This window comes from Cokeromyces recurvatus, assembly GCF_025118155.1.
Source record: "Cokeromyces recurvatus strain NRRL 2243 chromosome Unknown BX663scaffold_9, whole genome shotgun sequence".
NCBI lineage: Eukaryota > Fungi > Mucoromycota > Mucoromycetes > Mucorales > Mucoraceae > Cokeromyces > Cokeromyces recurvatus.
The window spans coordinates 45,501-61,601 of NW_026251395.1; the positions used below are offsets into that span (position 1 = coordinate 45,501).

At 31.3% G+C, this 16,101-nt stretch overlaps 7 protein-coding genes across 7 annotated transcripts; 2 read left to right on the forward strand and 5 right to left on the reverse strand.

Annotated features, from left to right (window-relative positions):
• Positions 1-559: 559 nt before the first annotated feature.
• BX663DRAFT_530512 (nucleophile aminohydrolase) lies at positions 560-1,775 on the reverse strand (the record flags this gene model as incomplete). The annotated part of the gene is made up of 6 exons (XM_051530320.1): positions 560-722; positions 792-904; positions 984-1,232; positions 1,319-1,442; positions 1,549-1,631; positions 1,755-1,775. The coding sequence occupies 6 exons, from the start codon at positions 1,773-1,775 to the stop codon at positions 560-562; spliced, it is 753 nt and encodes a 250-aa protein (XP_051383779.1).
• Positions 1,776-1,989: 214 nt separating this feature from the next.
• BX663DRAFT_505261 (uncharacterized protein) lies at positions 1,990-3,535 on the forward strand. Its single transcript, XM_051527037.1, has 5 exons — positions 1,990-2,336; positions 2,412-2,507; positions 2,573-2,634; positions 2,688-2,813; positions 2,875-3,535. Exons 1-5 carry the CDS (start codon positions 2,309-2,311, stop codon positions 3,223-3,225), a joined length of 663 nt encoding a protein of 220 aa, XP_051383780.1. The 5' UTR covers positions 1,990-2,308; the 3' UTR covers positions 3,226-3,535.
• A 336-nt stretch (positions 3,536-3,871) lies between these two features.
• BX663DRAFT_505264 (galactosyltransferase-domain-containing protein) lies at positions 3,872-7,335 on the forward strand. The gene is made up of 4 exons (XM_051527038.1): positions 3,872-3,926; positions 4,025-4,249; positions 4,327-5,201; positions 5,303-7,335. Exons 1-4 carry the CDS (start codon positions 3,918-3,920, stop codon positions 7,263-7,265), a joined length of 3,072 nt encoding a protein of 1,023 aa, XP_051383781.1. The 5' UTR covers positions 3,872-3,917; the 3' UTR covers positions 7,266-7,335.
• Positions 7,336-7,452: 117 nt separating this feature from the next.
• Positions 7,453-8,912, reverse strand: BX663DRAFT_505267 (cystathionine beta-lyase). Its single transcript, XM_051527039.1, has 2 exons — positions 8,601-8,912; positions 7,453-8,525 (listed from the first exon to the last, which is right to left on the reverse strand). Exons 1-2 carry the CDS (start codon positions 8,815-8,817, stop codon positions 7,519-7,521), a joined length of 1,224 nt encoding a protein of 407 aa, XP_051383782.1. The 5' UTR covers positions 8,818-8,912; the 3' UTR covers positions 7,453-7,518.
• Positions 8,913-9,125: 213 nt separating this feature from the next.
• BX663DRAFT_550882 (Rapamycin-insensitive companion of mTOR, N-term-domain-containing protein) lies at positions 9,126-14,079 on the reverse strand (the record flags this gene model as incomplete). The annotated part of the gene is made up of 13 exons (XM_051531246.1): positions 9,126-9,438; positions 9,492-9,643; positions 9,743-9,887; positions 9,956-10,246; positions 10,321-10,445; positions 10,515-12,149; positions 12,243-12,595; positions 12,666-12,853; positions 12,918-13,049; positions 13,105-13,285; positions 13,370-13,558; positions 13,636-13,816; positions 13,918-14,079. 13 exons carry the CDS (start codon positions 14,077-14,079, stop codon positions 9,126-9,128), a joined length of 4,047 nt encoding a protein of 1,348 aa, XP_051383783.1.
• Positions 14,080-14,182: 103 nt separating this feature from the next.
• Positions 14,183-14,394, reverse strand: BX663DRAFT_505279 (uncharacterized protein; the record flags this gene model as incomplete). Its single annotated transcript, XM_051527040.1, has 1 exon — positions 14,183-14,394. A coding segment is annotated over one exon (162 nt), but the record flags the coding sequence as incomplete, so codon positions are not given.
• A 391-nt stretch (positions 14,395-14,785) lies between these two features.
• BX663DRAFT_505282 (uncharacterized protein) lies at positions 14,786-16,036 on the reverse strand. Its single transcript, XM_051527041.1, has 5 exons — positions 15,889-16,036; positions 15,689-15,834; positions 15,442-15,619; positions 15,251-15,370; positions 14,786-15,182 (listed from the first exon to the last, which is right to left on the reverse strand). The coding sequence occupies exons 1-5, from the start codon at positions 16,001-16,003 to the stop codon at positions 15,136-15,138; spliced, it is 606 nt and encodes a 201-aa protein (XP_051383785.1). The 5' UTR covers positions 16,004-16,036; the 3' UTR covers positions 14,786-15,135.
• Positions 16,037-16,101: the final 65 nt, after the last annotated feature.

Sequence of the window (16,101 nt, forward strand, 5' to 3'; positions counted from 1 at the left end):
ATATTTATACTGATATACATATATATATATATATATATATATATACAAATATATATACATATATACATGTATATATATTTTAGATGGATTTATATATGCCAGAAATGGATGGTCTAGAAGCAACACGGTATATCATGTCGGAGCGCAAGAAGATGAACGACCCCTTTACGACAGTAGGTGGTAGTGATAAGACAACAACACCTCCTTTACTAAATATAAATGATATTTATATTATTGCTCTTACTGCCTCTGCTTCTAGACAAGATCGACACATCTGTATTGAAACAGGTATGAATGATTTTATTAGTAAACCATTTACAATGATGGAAATGAAATCTGCCTTAAAGAATTGCGTATCTAAGCGAAAAAAGCATATATATGGAACTCATGCAAAGGAAAAAGAAACTATGACTTCTTCAAATAAAGATAACAACAAACAATCATCCTCAAGTTAAAATGAACGCTATCTTATCACCTATCTCCCTTCTTTTTATACATGAAAAAAAACATATCCATTTTATTTATTGATTTTATAGATTGAAATCCCTCTTATTTTAGATTAATCTTCCATTTCATCATCTGAAGATTCCTTTGCTAATGTTTCTGCTTCCAACTTAATATCCTTTGGTACAAACTGATGTTTATATTTTGATTCTGCACAAATCCAACTTAATTCTAATTCAAAGTCCTTATCCTTTGCATCATCATGACATGTATAAATACTAATTATTAAAAATAAAATAAAATAAATAAATAAATAATTGAAAACTATTATTATAAATCTCGCTTACATTCGAGTAATATGATTGATAGCCTCACGAACAGTCATATTTTCTAAATCAAGTTTTTCGATTTCTGTCTTTGCAACAGATTTGCCTTTACCTATAGCACATCCTCGATAGCCCTAAAGAAAAAAATAAAATAAAATAAAAGGAACGTTCATTTAATGCTTACAAGATAGATTATTTTTTGTTATGCTTTACCCAATAAACACCAGATGGTTCAATCATATATAAAGAGGGTCCTTCCTTTTCAGTCATTGTACCAACAATAGTGCTTGTACCAAAAGGACGAACACTTGAATATAAAGTATAGGCAGAAACATATTGTCCTAAACGATCTGCAATTGTCTTTCCAGGAATAGGTTGTCTATAAATATCTCTCCAAGATTGAGCTTCATCACGAGCTCTATTAACAAGATGTCTACCATCAGCTAATAAACCAGCAGTAGCCTAATTAAAAAAAATAAAATAAAATAAAATAAAATGAATACATTTTTATTTTTATTTTTTTTTTTTTTTAAAAATGGCATACTTACAATGCCAATATGAAGATCTGCACTTTGAATACGACGATTAGCACCTTCAACAAGAAGCTTTGATTGAACAAGCTTTTCAACTGCTAAAACAATACCATCCTTTACACGAAGACCAATGGCAGTACTATTGATTTTGATGTGTATATGCGTGTGTATATATTTATTTATTTATTTTTTTAGATTATTTTTTTTTTTAACTTTATCGAAATTCAATTTACTGTCATATTTACCCACTATTGTCAACTGCTTTATTTGCATACTCTACTTGGAAAACGCGTCCATCGGGAGAATAGGTTGAAACAGATAAATCATACTATTATAAAACCGAGACAAAAAAAAAAGAGCATAATTAGATTAGTTAAATGTTATTCATTAAAAATAAAAGGGAACATTATTCTTTCTTTCTTTCTTTCTTTTTTTTAAAAAAAATACTCACTCCTGTACCAATCGAAGTCATTTCTTTAACTTTGTTATATACACTGGAGAAAGATTATTAAAAAAAAAAGGTTCTAATTTGCTTTACTTGTAAATAAGGGCCGCGCGTTCGTAAGCAAGTAGTCCGCCTAAAGAAATTTTATTGGATGACATTTCTTACAACCTCAATTCAGTCACAAGAAAAAAAAAACTATTTTATACTATTATTCTTAACGTGTTTTTTTTTTTTTTTTTTTTTTTTTTTTTAATTTATTTTTCATCAAAGAGATGGCTGCACCTTATTACTATAATCAACAACAACAACAACAATTAGGAGGTATACCATCTATGCAACAACAGCCACAACCACCACCACCACAAAGAGCCATGCCAGGTCAAGTCGGCATTAATCCAACTCAAAGCCATTATCTTCAACAACAATATAGAAATCAACCCATTAACGATGCAGGACGAAAACGAGCACATAGCAAGGTATTACTTGAGTTACAAACATACATGTAATTTTATTTTCTAATTACATGTTATTAAAAGGCTGGAAGGCAAAATGCGTCCATAATGGAAGATGCTGATGAACCTTCAGGAGGTACACTTGAAAAAAATAAAAATAAAAAAATGGCGTATTAGCATTATACCTAATCGTCCTCTTTCAATTAAATAGATGAATTAGACGACATTTCTGCAAGAGATATTGCTATGGCTAGATATAAACGTAATCATGACTACTTATCAGAAATATTTACACCTTATAATGCTGGTAAAAATTAAAGCACAACTCAATCTAATTATATATACATGATGTTAATTATGCCTTCAACCTAGCTCACATTGTTACACCTGCATTGGATATTAGTCAATCAAAAGAAGAATTAGAGAAACAAATTGTAAGTTTTCAATTTTTTTTTTTTTTTTTTTTTATTAAATCATTTATGCTTAGGAAGAATGCAAAGAACGAGACATACAGCAAAAGAAAAAAATGGAAGAAAAGTTAGCTTCAATTGAATCAGAGCAAGAAAAGTTTTGGAAATGTATAAACCAACTAAAGAATGCAACAACATTGGAAGTATGGATTTTTTTGTTTAAAACAAAAGTAATCTCTGGATTAATTTTTTTTTTTTCTTTAGTCTATTGAAGAAGTGACTAAGAATATAACAAAAGAATTAGGAATTGAAATTAAACATAGAACAAATAATGTAAATATTTTATCAATACCTGAATTAGAAAAACAAGAGGAAAAAGAAAAAGAAGCATTACTACTACAACAGCAACAACAACAACAAGCTTTAATTGAAAATGCTAACAATCAACGACAGCAGACTATGGAAGAAGTAATAAGCAATAATATAGCATCACAAGGAATGGACATGTACTTTAACCAAAGAGAAGATGAAGCAGAAACAGCCGATAGTTTCTTTAATGAAATGGTTAATACAGATGATGATCCAGCTGTTAGTGAATTCTTAAACACTGAATAAAATTTATTTCAGTCTTATGGATCAAGCGCGTTTAATAGTTGTGTCCTTTTGCAAAATATATATGTGTATATTGATATACAAGCCTGTGAATTTACATAGTTTTCTTTTTATATGTTACAATATCCTCATTTGAAACTTTTGTAAAATAGCAAATAGTTTTTGAAAGAAGGATATTAGCCTTGATTGTGACTTTATATTGTAAATGGGAGACTTCAACTTTCATAGGATGAAAAGAAGATAGTTTATTATTAAAGGATCATAGATATTTTTGTTAGAAGACACTTTCAATAGTCCTATGATTTGAAATACACGTGTTTTAGCTGAATATAGTTTGCAATAGTTTTTTTTTTTTTTTTTTTTTCACCTATTCATTATTGTATATAATTGCAGAGAAAGGATTTCAGCAGTTAAATTAAGCTCGTTTGTGCAGCAACTTTATAAATTCTAGATAACCCTTTTATAATTAGCTAATTATGATACTTATATATCTATAAACTGAATATCCTTTTTTTTTTACTTTTTGAATACATTAAAACTGTTGATCATCTTTAAATTGTCAATAACTCATATATTTCATACTCCGATATATTCTTTTTTTAATTTTTTAATTTTAATTTTAATTTTTTTTTTTTTTTTTTTTCGTTGTATCTTGTCTCCTTTCCTTAATATAATATAAAACATTATATTCTATTATGGCAAGGGTAAACTAGTATTTCCATATATAAATATATTTATGAATATATACAGTAAAGTATTTAACGTTAACTCCTCTTTTTCTTCTTTTTTAACTTCAACTTAGCAAACGACATTACCCATCTTCCGGCAAAAACGAATAAATCCTAATCTTGTCGTGCCTCGTAGATGTGAACTGCCTATTGCGATATTAAAGGCATCAAGTCTTGCACCTGCAGCATTAAATAGTTTTTATAACCTAAAAAATGCCTGGAATGTTCCTATAAGAGATACAGGTGGGCCCTTGATAATTCAAACAACAGAAACTGAATTTTATATAGCAATTCTTTGGGTAATTTTTTATCGTTTTTATTATTAGGATTGTTAGAGAGAGAGAATATTGAAAAATGATAGTAACATCTTTTATAGTGTGTTTTAGCAGGTTACTGGAACTGGGTTTTAGCTACAAGCATGATGAAACAATGGCTTTACCAGTACGAAATTAAACACGCTATTACTCGACTCTTAATGCTCATTATAATATCTTGGTGCTTATCTAGCTTCATTCACTCTTTGATGAATCCTAATGATCCTGTCCTGATCCAAATAGTTATTTGCTTTGTATTATTTTTATCCAACTTTTTAAAACTTACGTTTAACGCTAGAACGAAATATAGTCAAAAGATAGAAGACGTCTTGCCCACAACAACACAATTAAATCTTAATAGTAAAGCAGTTCGTATTTTGTTATTGCCATTGTTAGTTGTCATGGGATTATCAGCCTTTGGGTTAACAGGTCAAATTCATCATTTACAATATGGATCTGTTTTGTTGATGAGCCAAGAGAGATTTGCATTGAATACAACAATCGTAGATCCTATCTTTGGCAATGGTGTAACTATATTAGTCTTGATTTTTTCTTCATGGACTTCTCAGGCTGCAGAAAGACGAAAGTTATTAAGAGAAACAACATTACAATGGATGGGTCAAGAAGAAGATACAACAATGATATATCGTTTTGTAGTAGGCCAACCACCTTCTTCAAATATTCAGTCATGGTTGGGTCCTGATTTGATTGCAGAATCAGAGAAATATCATGATATCTTGATCGTTCCCGCTCCAGATCGACTTTTATCTGATAAAAGTAAAAAAGTGTTTGAAGCTTTTAAATATGCTTCTTCTGTAGTTCAATATGATTATCTTGTCAAAACAGATGATGATGTATTTGTCCGATATGATGTCTTGAATAGAGAAATGAATGATTTAGGACAAAAGGACAATTATTGGAAAGGCTTTGTTAATAGGTATTTTTTTTTGTAAGTTTTATTTTGTGTTATTTTTTTGCTTATTATTTTTTCTTTTTTCTTTTTTTTTTTTTTTTTTTTTTTTTTTTTTTTTTAATTAGGAATATGCCAGTGAATTATTATAATCCTACTTATCATTTGGAAAATGATTATTCTATGCCTGTTTTGCCAACATTTGTATCAGGCATTCTTTATATACTCTCACGAAATGTAGTAAATCTGATTACACAAACTAATTATCCGCAAAGATATATCGACAAAGATGATGTAAATGTGGCTCTTTGGCTTTTTGGCTTTGATATTGAACCTATCCATGACAAACGAATTCAAGATGATGTAGATGTATGTGAAGAGGATTTTATTGCAAAACGGTTAAATCAAGATAAATTCAAGTCACAATTGCTACTTATGTACGATCATGTTTTAACAGATAAAAGACTATGTACAGGATTGAATCCAGTCAAGAAATGTGCATTGTGTTATTCATGTCATGGGAAATCGAATGATTGGCGAGCTAACAATCTTGAATGCGATACAACTCGAGGTGTGACTCTGAAGAGACAAGCTGAATTCAAAACAATTTCTGGATCCGTTGTTAAGGATGCTCTTGAACCTTCTATTATTGGTGTAAATGATGAATGGATTGTGAAAGATATACTTTCAGCGCGTACATCCATTTACTCTGAAGATGAAGCAAATTGGCATTTACTTTATTGGGTTTGTTGGACAAGTGAGCCTTCGACTTTTACAGACCGACATTGGCGAGCTATTGAGATGGTATGGATTCATGAGCCTGAGGCAGCTATTTTCATGATCTCCAATACTTTGCCAAAGAACTTTTTCCAAGAATATACACAACGCGGTTATAATATTAATGTAGTCTCCTTTAACAAAGAGAGTCTATTAAAGTGGCATTGGTATTTTGGACCTGGTACACAGGATTGGATTCTTGATTGGGATAAATGGGAAAATGGAAGGTTCTTTTACTGGCATTTGACCGATTATATTCGTTGCCTTTTACTCTATAATTATGGTGGCACCTACATGGATATGGATGCACTCTGGATTCGTATTCCACCTAATCCAAATCTAGAATTTATTGGTTCTGATTATTCAAGCATTGTTTCTGATCGTAAATGGACATTAGATAATGAAGGCTTGTATCTACCTCAGGGGCTTATGCGTTTTAAACGTGGATGGAAATTGTTTCGTGAGATGGCAGAGGGTGCATTCTCTGCTTATAACTATGATCCTGAATGTTTCAATTGTGGTGGACCTAAGGCGATTACATCTTATGTACGTGATCGTCGAGCTGTTCTGGAAGATGCTGGCATGACTATCTTGCCTCGTGAAATTCTCTATCCTTTCAGTTATCTTGAAATTCACAAACTCTTACAGCCTAATCCCTTGGCTGAGCAAGATATGAAGAACATAATTGAGCCTTTAAGCTGGAACATTCACTTGTTTGGCAAAATGACCAATCATCTACCTGTTCAACCAAACAGTGTTATTGATTATGTCTTTAAGAAGTTTGACTTGGATATACCTCATCGTGATACAAGTACACATAAAATTATTTCTTCTACACACTCGATGGAAGTCCCTATGAAGTTAATCGGTCCTCGCGACTACATTTATCGAGCTGTATCAGCACGTATGTTGGAGGATGATAAAGGTCAAATGCTAATATTTCAACCAGTACCAGGCAAATTCCAAGGCATTCATGTTATTTATGTTCGTGGAGGCCCATCTGGCTTTATGCCTGAGGTCATGATTGAATTAGAAACAACGATTGGCTATATACGTTTAAACAATGCCACTAGCTTTGAAAAGCGAACGACTCATGTTATGAAGCATGTGACGATGAAGGAAGTGAATCGTGTATTGAATTCGATTGAATATAGTCCTGCAAAACTAATGGCAGCTAATGGAGGTCGTGATCGACTCAAGGTATCTATTGTTTATGATAATGGGATAAAAACAGAGAAAGAACAATTGCAGATTGCTATTATTGTTGTTGAGCCTGAAGAAGAAGATGAAAAGGCTGAGATAATAGAAAATTAGATCCATTTTCCTCCTTCTCCTCCTCCTCCCTCTCCTCTTTCTCTTTCTCTTTCTCTTTCACACACACACACACCCTCTCTCTCTCTCTCTTTCTCTCTTTACATATATATTCCTATCTTCATCATTCATATGTGCATATTATATAGAACAAATGTAATTATAATAATTATAATAATAATAATAATAATAATAATAATAATAATAATAATTTATTTTATTTTTATATTATATTATATTATACAAAGTGAACACATTATTGTTTAACTGGAAGAGGTAATAAAGCACCGGCAATATCCAAAGCCCGTTCTAAATCCTCTAAAAGATCTTCTACATCTTCAATCCCAACACATAAACGAATTAAATCTTCTGGAAGGGCTCTTTCAGCACGAATATGAGCAGGGATAGAGGCATGTGACATTCTACAGGGCATACTAATTAATGAGTTTACACAACCAAAGGAGACGCTAATACTCCAAAGTCGTGTAGCCTCCACAATTCGTTCTGAGATGTCAACGTCCCCAGTTTCAAAACTAAGTACAGCGCCTGGACCTGATGCCATTGAATGATGCAATTGATATTGAGGATGTGATTTTAAACCAGGGTAATGGACTTTAAATCCTAGTAACTCTAAATAATGGGCGATACGTATACTAGATGCCTGTTGTTTATCCATACGTACTGCTAATGTCTTTACACCACGTAAGAGAAGCCATGAATCAAATGGATTCAAACCACACCCTGTAGCATTAATCACATAATAAAGTGCATCTCCAATCGCAGCCGTTTTAGCGCCAATAACACCTGCCATCAAGTCATGATGACCTGATAAGTATTTGGTACCTGAATGATACGATATATCAGCACCCAGCTCTAAGGGACGTTGCAGATAAGGAGACATCATCGTGTTATCCACCACAACCAAGGCATTAGGACATCGTTCATGAACATATCTTGAAATGGTGGGGATATCACTGATCTTGATCAATGGATTTGTAGGTGACTCGAGTAAGACCAATCTTGTCCTCTCTGCTGATAGATAAGGTAAAATAGAATCAGATTTCGTTGTGTCTATATGATGTGTCTTAATATTTTGTGATTGAGCCAAAAAGCTGAGGAGACGATTTGTGCCACCATAGAGGTCATCTCCTGCAATAATCTCTTCTCCTGCTCTCACTAGACGTGTGATGACATCAAGTGCTCCCATACCACTCGTCACTACTAATGCTCTCTCTGCTCCCATCAATTTTGCCAAATGATTCTCTAATGGAAATTTTATTAGTTATTATTCCAGACTATATATATAACCTCTTTTTTCTTTCTTTCTTTCTTTCTTACCAACATGTGTACGGGTTGGATTACCACTACGAGAGTAATCATATTCTCCAGAAGCATTTGCCCCTTTTTGTTTAAAGGTAGCTGTTTGATAAATGGGTATTGAAGACGCATTATGAGGATCATCTGAATTGTCAATAGTCACTACTTCGGTTGCAAAACGATATCTTCTAAAGCTAGTCATAGAAGCGGCAGGTGAAGAAGGTAAAATATCTGTCATTGTTATTATTATTATTTTTTTTAAAGTGTGTGAATAAAAAAAGAAATAAATAAAGAAATATTAACTATTTTTTTTTATTTTATTTTATTTCTATTTGTCTCATGTATGCTATAATTGTATGTATTTACATAAAAAAAAAAAAAAAAATAGATGGAAGATTTTGATGTAAGAAGGGTATTGCTTAAACGAATTTCAACCAATCAAAATTAAAACTGATGATAAAATCATAATTAGCATGATCGAGGAGTTTAAAAACAATAAATTCATGTATATTTTGTATATATTTGTATATGTGTGTATGTATATTTTTAGGCTACATGAAATCCAATTTGTTTTATCTTTGGCTCCAATATTTCTTGGGCCACATCAGCATCGTCTTTTTTAATGATAGGTGGTATCTTTTGCAACGATTGATCAGGCGTTGTGAATGCAACAGATGATGTCGTTGTTGTTGCTGCTATGTCATCTAATTCTTGTAGTAATTCAGTAGTAAATTTCATATCAAATATTTCCAAGACATATTTGCGAACAGGTGACCTGAAATGATAACTTCCAAGTAACTGACATACTGAATAATAAAGGTTTACCTTTTTAAAGTATTCAGGATAAAGTTGTCTTAATCTGTAAAAAATTATATTAGAGATAGAATGTAATGTAGTGGTTGTGTTACTTACTTTGCAAGATTCTTTGATGCTTCATTTGCTAAAATATGATTGCTCATATTACCGATATTTTTTAATATATCCGCGCTAACTGAATCTGCTGTAACAGATCTCGGTAATTGTGGAGGAGAAAACAATGCTGGTTTATATTTCCAATTCCGGATCTAAGATCATCATAAATTAAATTAATTTTTTTTTATCAAAATGTGTAGAAAAGTATTCATTTTTTTTTTTTTTTTTTTTTTTTTTTTTTTTTTTTTTACCGTTAAAAATCTCGAAAGATTTAATGGTACACACAGCCCCTCAGGTTCTCCATTTGGGGAAACAACGCTTTCCCAACCAACTTCGCCTAATAATTCAACACCTTGTTGAGTTTTTGCAATTAATCCAAGTACAAAATAACAAGTTCTAACAATCAGAAATTTAAAATAAAATTCTTAAATTATGCCTTCCCCCCCTCCTCCACCTCTATTTACCCCTTTAGTGATAAGATTTCACTGCCTTCTGCCATTTCTATAATATCTTTTACAATATCCTCTTCTTCAAGAAAAGGTAGACCATTCTTTGTTGCCCCAATATTTCCAAGTGCCCATAGAACAGCCTTTAGTTGCCCCAATGAGGTTTCATTACATTTATCTAAAGGGAAATTCCTCACATAATCAACAAACATCTTAAGATGACCCTTTTCTCTTAACAGATTACATCCTTCTTCTGTCTTGGTTAATTCTCCATAGAAATGAGGAGGCGTTAAACCATCACCAGGTTGTCTATATAAAGTTATTTTTTTCTTTTTTTTTAAAAAAAAAAGATTCATGTAGTTTGTTTTCTTATTTTTACTTACAACGCTTCAAAATCATTTTCACTATCAACCCTTTCTTCAAACGGATTTACCTTCTTTTCTGGTGTATTTATTAAAGCTCTCGCCAGCGAAAGCTCTAACTGAACAACATAATTAAGATTTCCTCTCTTAAAAAAAAAAAAAGAGTTACGGACAGTCTTTATATTTCATATACACACACACACACACAAACTTACTTCAAACCAGTCATCCATTTCTTTTTGAACATATCCCAAGGCATTCAAATATTGAAATCCAGTCGAGGTTGACAAAAATCGTAATAATAATGGATTACCAACTTCTCCTAAATGTCCCAAACTAGGTCTACATTTAACAAGTAATTCTAAATTAGCTTGTCTCTCACATGCTTCGTCTAATAAATGAACAGCTGTCTGGCAAACATCCATATGCGTATCATAGAGTTGAGTCACTAGTAATCGAATGACCCAGTCGTTGAACTCAGATTCTGATTGTCGCATAATAACACCTAAATGTTGAGTAGCGAAAAGACGAATTGGATTATAACCCGACGTCATGATTTTAGACAATAGCACCCGTGGATGTCCATCTAGGGTATAATCCAAATTAGTAATCATGGCTACCTTAAGATCTGTACGGTTTTTGAGTTCAGAGATTTGATAAAAGCAACTAAAAATTTTGAATCTTTCAAGGATACGTACGCCTTCTTTATATTTCGAAAAGGTACCTAGAATAGCGAAATAACCGCATGTTAAGGTGTTCTCCATACGTTCTTTTGAAAAAATCGGCTCTGTACATGCATCACCTCCTCCATTTGTAAGCGGATCCAATTCATTAAATGCCAATGCAATATTGCTAAGCAATTTGTTTTCACTCAGATAACGTACACCATCCGGATTACTTAATAAGGTGGAAATAAGTGTGCAACCTGTTCTAACGTATCGACTAATTGTGCCCTTAGTCGCATTCATATCCGAAAATTGATGCTTGAAGGGTCGATAAAAAGCCAGTAGACGTTTAATAAACTTTTTACCACGCATTGCTTCATCTAGACGTCTTGGATTCAATAGAGGCCCTTGTAAAAGTTCAAGAATACTATCCCAGTTCCACTTTGTGTAGTCCTTTGTATTTAATACTTGTGTATCCATCAAGAGTTGTCGAAAGTGGGTATCATCAATAGCATAACCAATCTTTAATTTAACCTCATGCACTTTTTCTTGCGTGCGTTTTGAAGGTGATTGATCAGTACCTTTAAACGAGGTCAGATTTGATGAAATAGGGGGTGCTATATATCGTGTACGTGCTCGCGTTAATCGATCAATATGTGCTAATGCTGCTGTAGCGTTATGCCGTACTTGTTCATCTTCAAAATTAGATGCCAATGTAAATAACTTGGGTAATGATTGGACTTGAATAGCCATTAAAGTAGGTAATAGTCGTGTAGAGAGTTGTAAGATTTCTCCAATTAATAAAGTAGCTTTTCGAGACATGTAGATATCGTCTGATTTGACCATATCAACAAGGGCCATAAGAATGTCTGATTCAATAAAGATAATAATGATAATACTAAGATGATGATCAAGCATTTTAAGTCTTTCCGAGTTGCTAGCTGTTGTCGTGCCATGATTGAGGGCATAGCGTGTATAAGCATCAGGACTAATACCTCCCGCCATCATGAGATTGGACATGACAGGTCCATTTAAAACAGCAGTAGGTCGAAGTGATATTTTTGCTAATTCAGTATCATTTGTAGGTGCAACCTGCACTGTATGTTGTCTTCCAGATAAAAACCCATGATGATCTACAGGTAACTTTACTCTAAATACGTCAAAAAACATATCTAGTACTAATTTCTGTGTATATATGTATACAAATATTAATATTTGTTTCATCCATTTTTTATTTTTTTTTCCTTTTTTCATTCCTCCTTTTCTTTATTATTATACCTGTGTCTCTAGTACTGGCATCCTTAATGCCTGCACAACGGATCGAGCGGCTCTCATATTATTTGCACTCATATAAAATATACCAGCCCAACTTTTAATCAAAGTAGTTACCATTTTTGCACTATTCTTCAATCGTTCAATATAATTTGGACCTGTGTTTGATTCTGTAAAGGGAGCAATAATCGTCTCTAGTTCAACACCAGGTCGAAGATAACATCTTTTATTTGGTGTATCCAATACATATAAAACGGATTGAATAAGTACTTCTGATATTCCATGCTGACCATCTATTAGAGCTTGTATTAATACTCTTAATCCTCCTGATTTTACAATCAATGCAACATCTAAGATAGCTATTAAAAAAAAAGAAAACGTTTTCAATCATTATTTATCAAATAAACGATATTGAATTTAATTATTTACTTAATTCAGCAAGCGTTTCTAATGCAATATTTCTTAATCTACAATCTTGTTGTTCTGCAATAGCCACGACCGACCTCACAATACCCTGATTGATATGTTGAACACCACCGTATTCAATGAATGTTCTTATTAATTTAATTGTTTGCTCCCTTTCTGGTTCATACCCATCTTGATCTCGTACTAATGCCCTATATACCCATCTTTTAGTATAAACCAAAACCACCCAAAATCGATAGATAGTTTGTCTCTTACCTAGCACAAAATACATCTAAATGATAATATATCATCATTTCGACATCTTCAGGTCCTTCCACTAATAATCTTAAAGCACGTAGAACCATAATTCTTATTTCTTTATAAGGACTCACCATAGATTGACGCAGACTAGAGCAGACAACAAATCAGTATTCATAATAGATTGTCTATTCGATTTATTTACCCTTCAATTATTTTCTTTTTTGAACAATGTGCCTCAATTCCAGTTGTATTTTTTAATATTCTTATCAAAATTTTAAGTTTCTCCATTTTTGTTTCTTTAGTAGTATTATTATTTGCCTTCCACTCATCGACTTGTAAATATTGTATAATATGATCCATTCTCTTTCCTATAGGCCAAGTATCTTTTTATATGACAATATTAGACTGATAATTATATGCATATAAAATTAAACTGATTATCAAAAAAAGAAAAGAAAAAAAATTACCATCATCAGGATAAGATACATTTTCCATAGCAGCTTTCTTTTTTCCCTTTAAAGTATTATTATTAGACCTTAATTTAGAACGCGATTGAGCTAATGTGGAAGGTGTTATAGCATTTGAAAAAATTGTTCCCGTATATTTATATGCTTTCAATAATTTAGCAACGTCTATAATGTGTGTTCCTGAATTAACTAATATAACAACAATAATTAATGTTTATGCCCAATTCAATCATTTCCTTCATTGACTTTTTTTTTTATTATTATACCAGCAGTTATTCTAATGTGCTCAATTCGCTTTGTTATTTCATCAATAGCTAAACTATATCCTTCTAATTGTGTTTCTAATTCTTTTGTCTTCTTTTTGTCCTTTAAATAAACTTCAAGCATGTTTTCAACACCAGACTTCATTTTTGTTTCCCTAGCAAGCTTTATTAAGAGTTCTTCCAACTTTTTTTTATAACATGTAAAACAAAACATTAGATTGAATGTTGTTTATAGAATTAACTTGTACACCATTTTTTTCTTTTCTTTTTTTTTTTTTTTTATACCTCTTTTATCATCACATTGTTATTTTGTTCCTTTTGTTGATGAGATGGAGGTGATAAAGGTGATGTTGGGATATTTATGTCTGATAAACTATGGTGTTGTTGTTGTTGATTACTTGATTGCTGAGAGGATGATAAACTAGCTAAAGAAGGTGATGGTCCCATTTCATTTAACAAATTTTATCTCTTTTTTTTTTTTTAATATGACAAAATTACTATAAAACTTTTATAAAAGGGAATCCTAATCTATTTGTTATTATCAGAGATATATATATGTATATATATATAAAAAAAAGAGAGAGAATAAGAATAAGAGTATTAAAACTGTAGAGAGACAATAACAAGATGCTTCATCCAATGAAAACTGTGATAAAGAAAAAGCCAATGAATGAATTGTTTTTTTTTTATCATGACAAATTTAAACGCAGACACATGTACCAAATAACAAAACAAATCATGCAAAAAAGAAAATACATTATAGCTTTAATAAATTCAACATGTGGTAGGTATTTTTCTTTAAAAAAAACAAAACAAAACAAAACAGAAAAAAAAAAGTTCATTTAATACAAGTATCTGATCTTTATCTACAATTCGAGATATACTAAAACTGCTTCTATTCCAGAGTGTATAGACTAGTTTATGAATCTCATACAAACATGTATGTATACTGTAAACTGAATTACCTTTTATAAAAAAAAAAAGAGTTTTAACCTTATTTTATTTACATTTTTATATGAATGCATTAGCTTAAAATTAGGATGGTTACAAAAAAGATGGCTAATCAATGATTACATGAATATGTTTTAAGACGCGTATGTCTTTAAAAGATGATATCATATATCAAATCCTTTTGTTATCTTGTATACTTTTTTTTTTTTTTTTTTTTTTTTTAACCTGATAATTAGATACTTGTTCATGTAATATACTCTCGGAGGAATAAATCTTATTTCTCCAATTTTATACATTTATAAAACTCCCCTAATGAAAATGAAAGGACGCTGTTTATGATGGTTTATATAATAACCTGTGATGCGACCTCAACCATGATGAAAAATGATTCTATTTGTATGTAAATGCTAAAATATAGCATAGTGACCTTATGTGTATCTAAAGGATTCATTACAGTAGTCATCGTCGTGGTGAAACACTATTTAAATATTCAGCCCTTGAAAAATTAAAAAAAAAAAAAAACTCCCTTAATAACAAAGTAAATAATACTGTTTATTGAATAGATTGGTATTGATGTTTATTCTTTTTAGCAGCTTTCTCTATTGAATACATTTATTAGCAATTTATTTTTTTCTAGAAGAGAAAAGAAAAAAAAAAAAAAACTTACTTGCACGGAATTCAGCAATATCCTTTTTAATTTCAATCATAACTTCTTTATGGAGTTCAGGTCGATAACCAAAAAAGAATAAAACTTCGAAAAAAACGAAATAAGGGGCAGAAACAAGAGCTTATGTTATAGCAAAATATACATGTTTATATCTATTCATATGTACACACACACACATATCTTTATATTACCTTGTACAACATTATCCAATAATTTTGGACTTCTTTTTTCGGCAAATCCATGACCAAGGAATTGAAATATCCATGCAGAAACATGGATATAAAATGCAATTTTGTTTGCATTAGGATTAGTTTGAAGAAAGTTCGTAGCTGTGTAACTCATTGCAAGAAGGAAAGGTGAAGCAATAGACTATATCATACGAAATATGAGTATACAACAAATAATAATAATAATAATAATAAAAAAACCCCATTTTACAGCAGCAACGAAATCCAAAATAGCATAATACAGGAAATAACCAACTACTACAATCAAAGATAAATTTGGACCAAAAGGAGTCAAGAAATCAAGTAAAGTATCCTTTACATTAAATAAGGGTCCAGTATTAGCGCAAAAGACAAGAGCTACAAATATAAAAAGTATTAGTAGCAAATTTTTATACTTTTTTTCTTCTTTACCTGTCCAAAAGATAGTAGGCACAAATATCATATGAATAGCTATATTAATTCCATTATTATGATGAGCCCCATAAAATACAAGTTGTTTCTTTAAACTAAAAATATCGTTTGTCATTATTTTAATAATAAAGAAAAAAGAAAAAAAAAAAAAAAAAAAAAAAGACAATAGAAGCTTAATTATGGCATAAAAAAAAAAAAAAAGTCATGCCTACA

Excerpts from the sequence above, each read along its gene's own strand:
- BX663DRAFT_505282 (XM_051527041.1), bottom strand. The coding sequence starts at position 16,003 with ATGACAAACGATATTTTTAGTTTAAAGAAACAACTTGTATTTTATGGG. Across the intron at positions 15,620-15,688 it reads TTTTGGATTTCGTTGCTGCT|TCTATTGCTTCACCTTTCCT; the intron begins GTAAAATGGGGT and ends CGTATGATATAG. Across the intron at positions 15,183-15,250 it reads TATTGCTGAATTCCGTGCAA|AGAAAGCTGCTAAAAAGAAT; the intron begins GTAAGTTTTTTT and ends TGTATTCAATAG.
- BX663DRAFT_505267 (XM_051527039.1), bottom strand. The coding sequence starts at position 8,817 with ATGACAGATATTTTACCTTCTTCACCTGCCGCTTCTATGACTAGCTTT. Across the intron at positions 8,526-8,600 it reads TCCAACCCGTACACATGTTG|AGAATCATTTGGCAAAATTG; the intron begins GTAAGAAAGAAA and ends AATTTCCATTAG.
- BX663DRAFT_505261 (XM_051527037.1), top strand. The coding sequence starts at position 2,309 with ATGGAAGATGCTGATGAACCTTCAGGAG. Across the intron at positions 2,635-2,687 it reads AAGAATTAGAGAAACAAATT|GAAGAATGCAAAGAACGAGA; the intron begins GTAAGTTTTCAA and ends ATTTATGCTTAG. Across the intron at positions 2,814-2,874 it reads AGAATGCAACAACATTGGAA|TCTATTGAAGAAGTGACTAA; the intron begins GTATGGATTTTT and ends TTTTTTCTTTAG.
- BX663DRAFT_505264 (XM_051527038.1), top strand. Across the intron at positions 4,250-4,326 it reads TTTATATAGCAATTCTTTGG|TGTGTTTTAGCAGGTTACTG; the intron begins GTAATTTTTTAT and ends CATCTTTTATAG. Across the intron at positions 5,202-5,302 it reads TGGAAAGGCTTTGTTAATAG|GAATATGCCAGTGAATTATT; the intron begins GTATTTTTTTTT and ends TTTTTTAATTAG.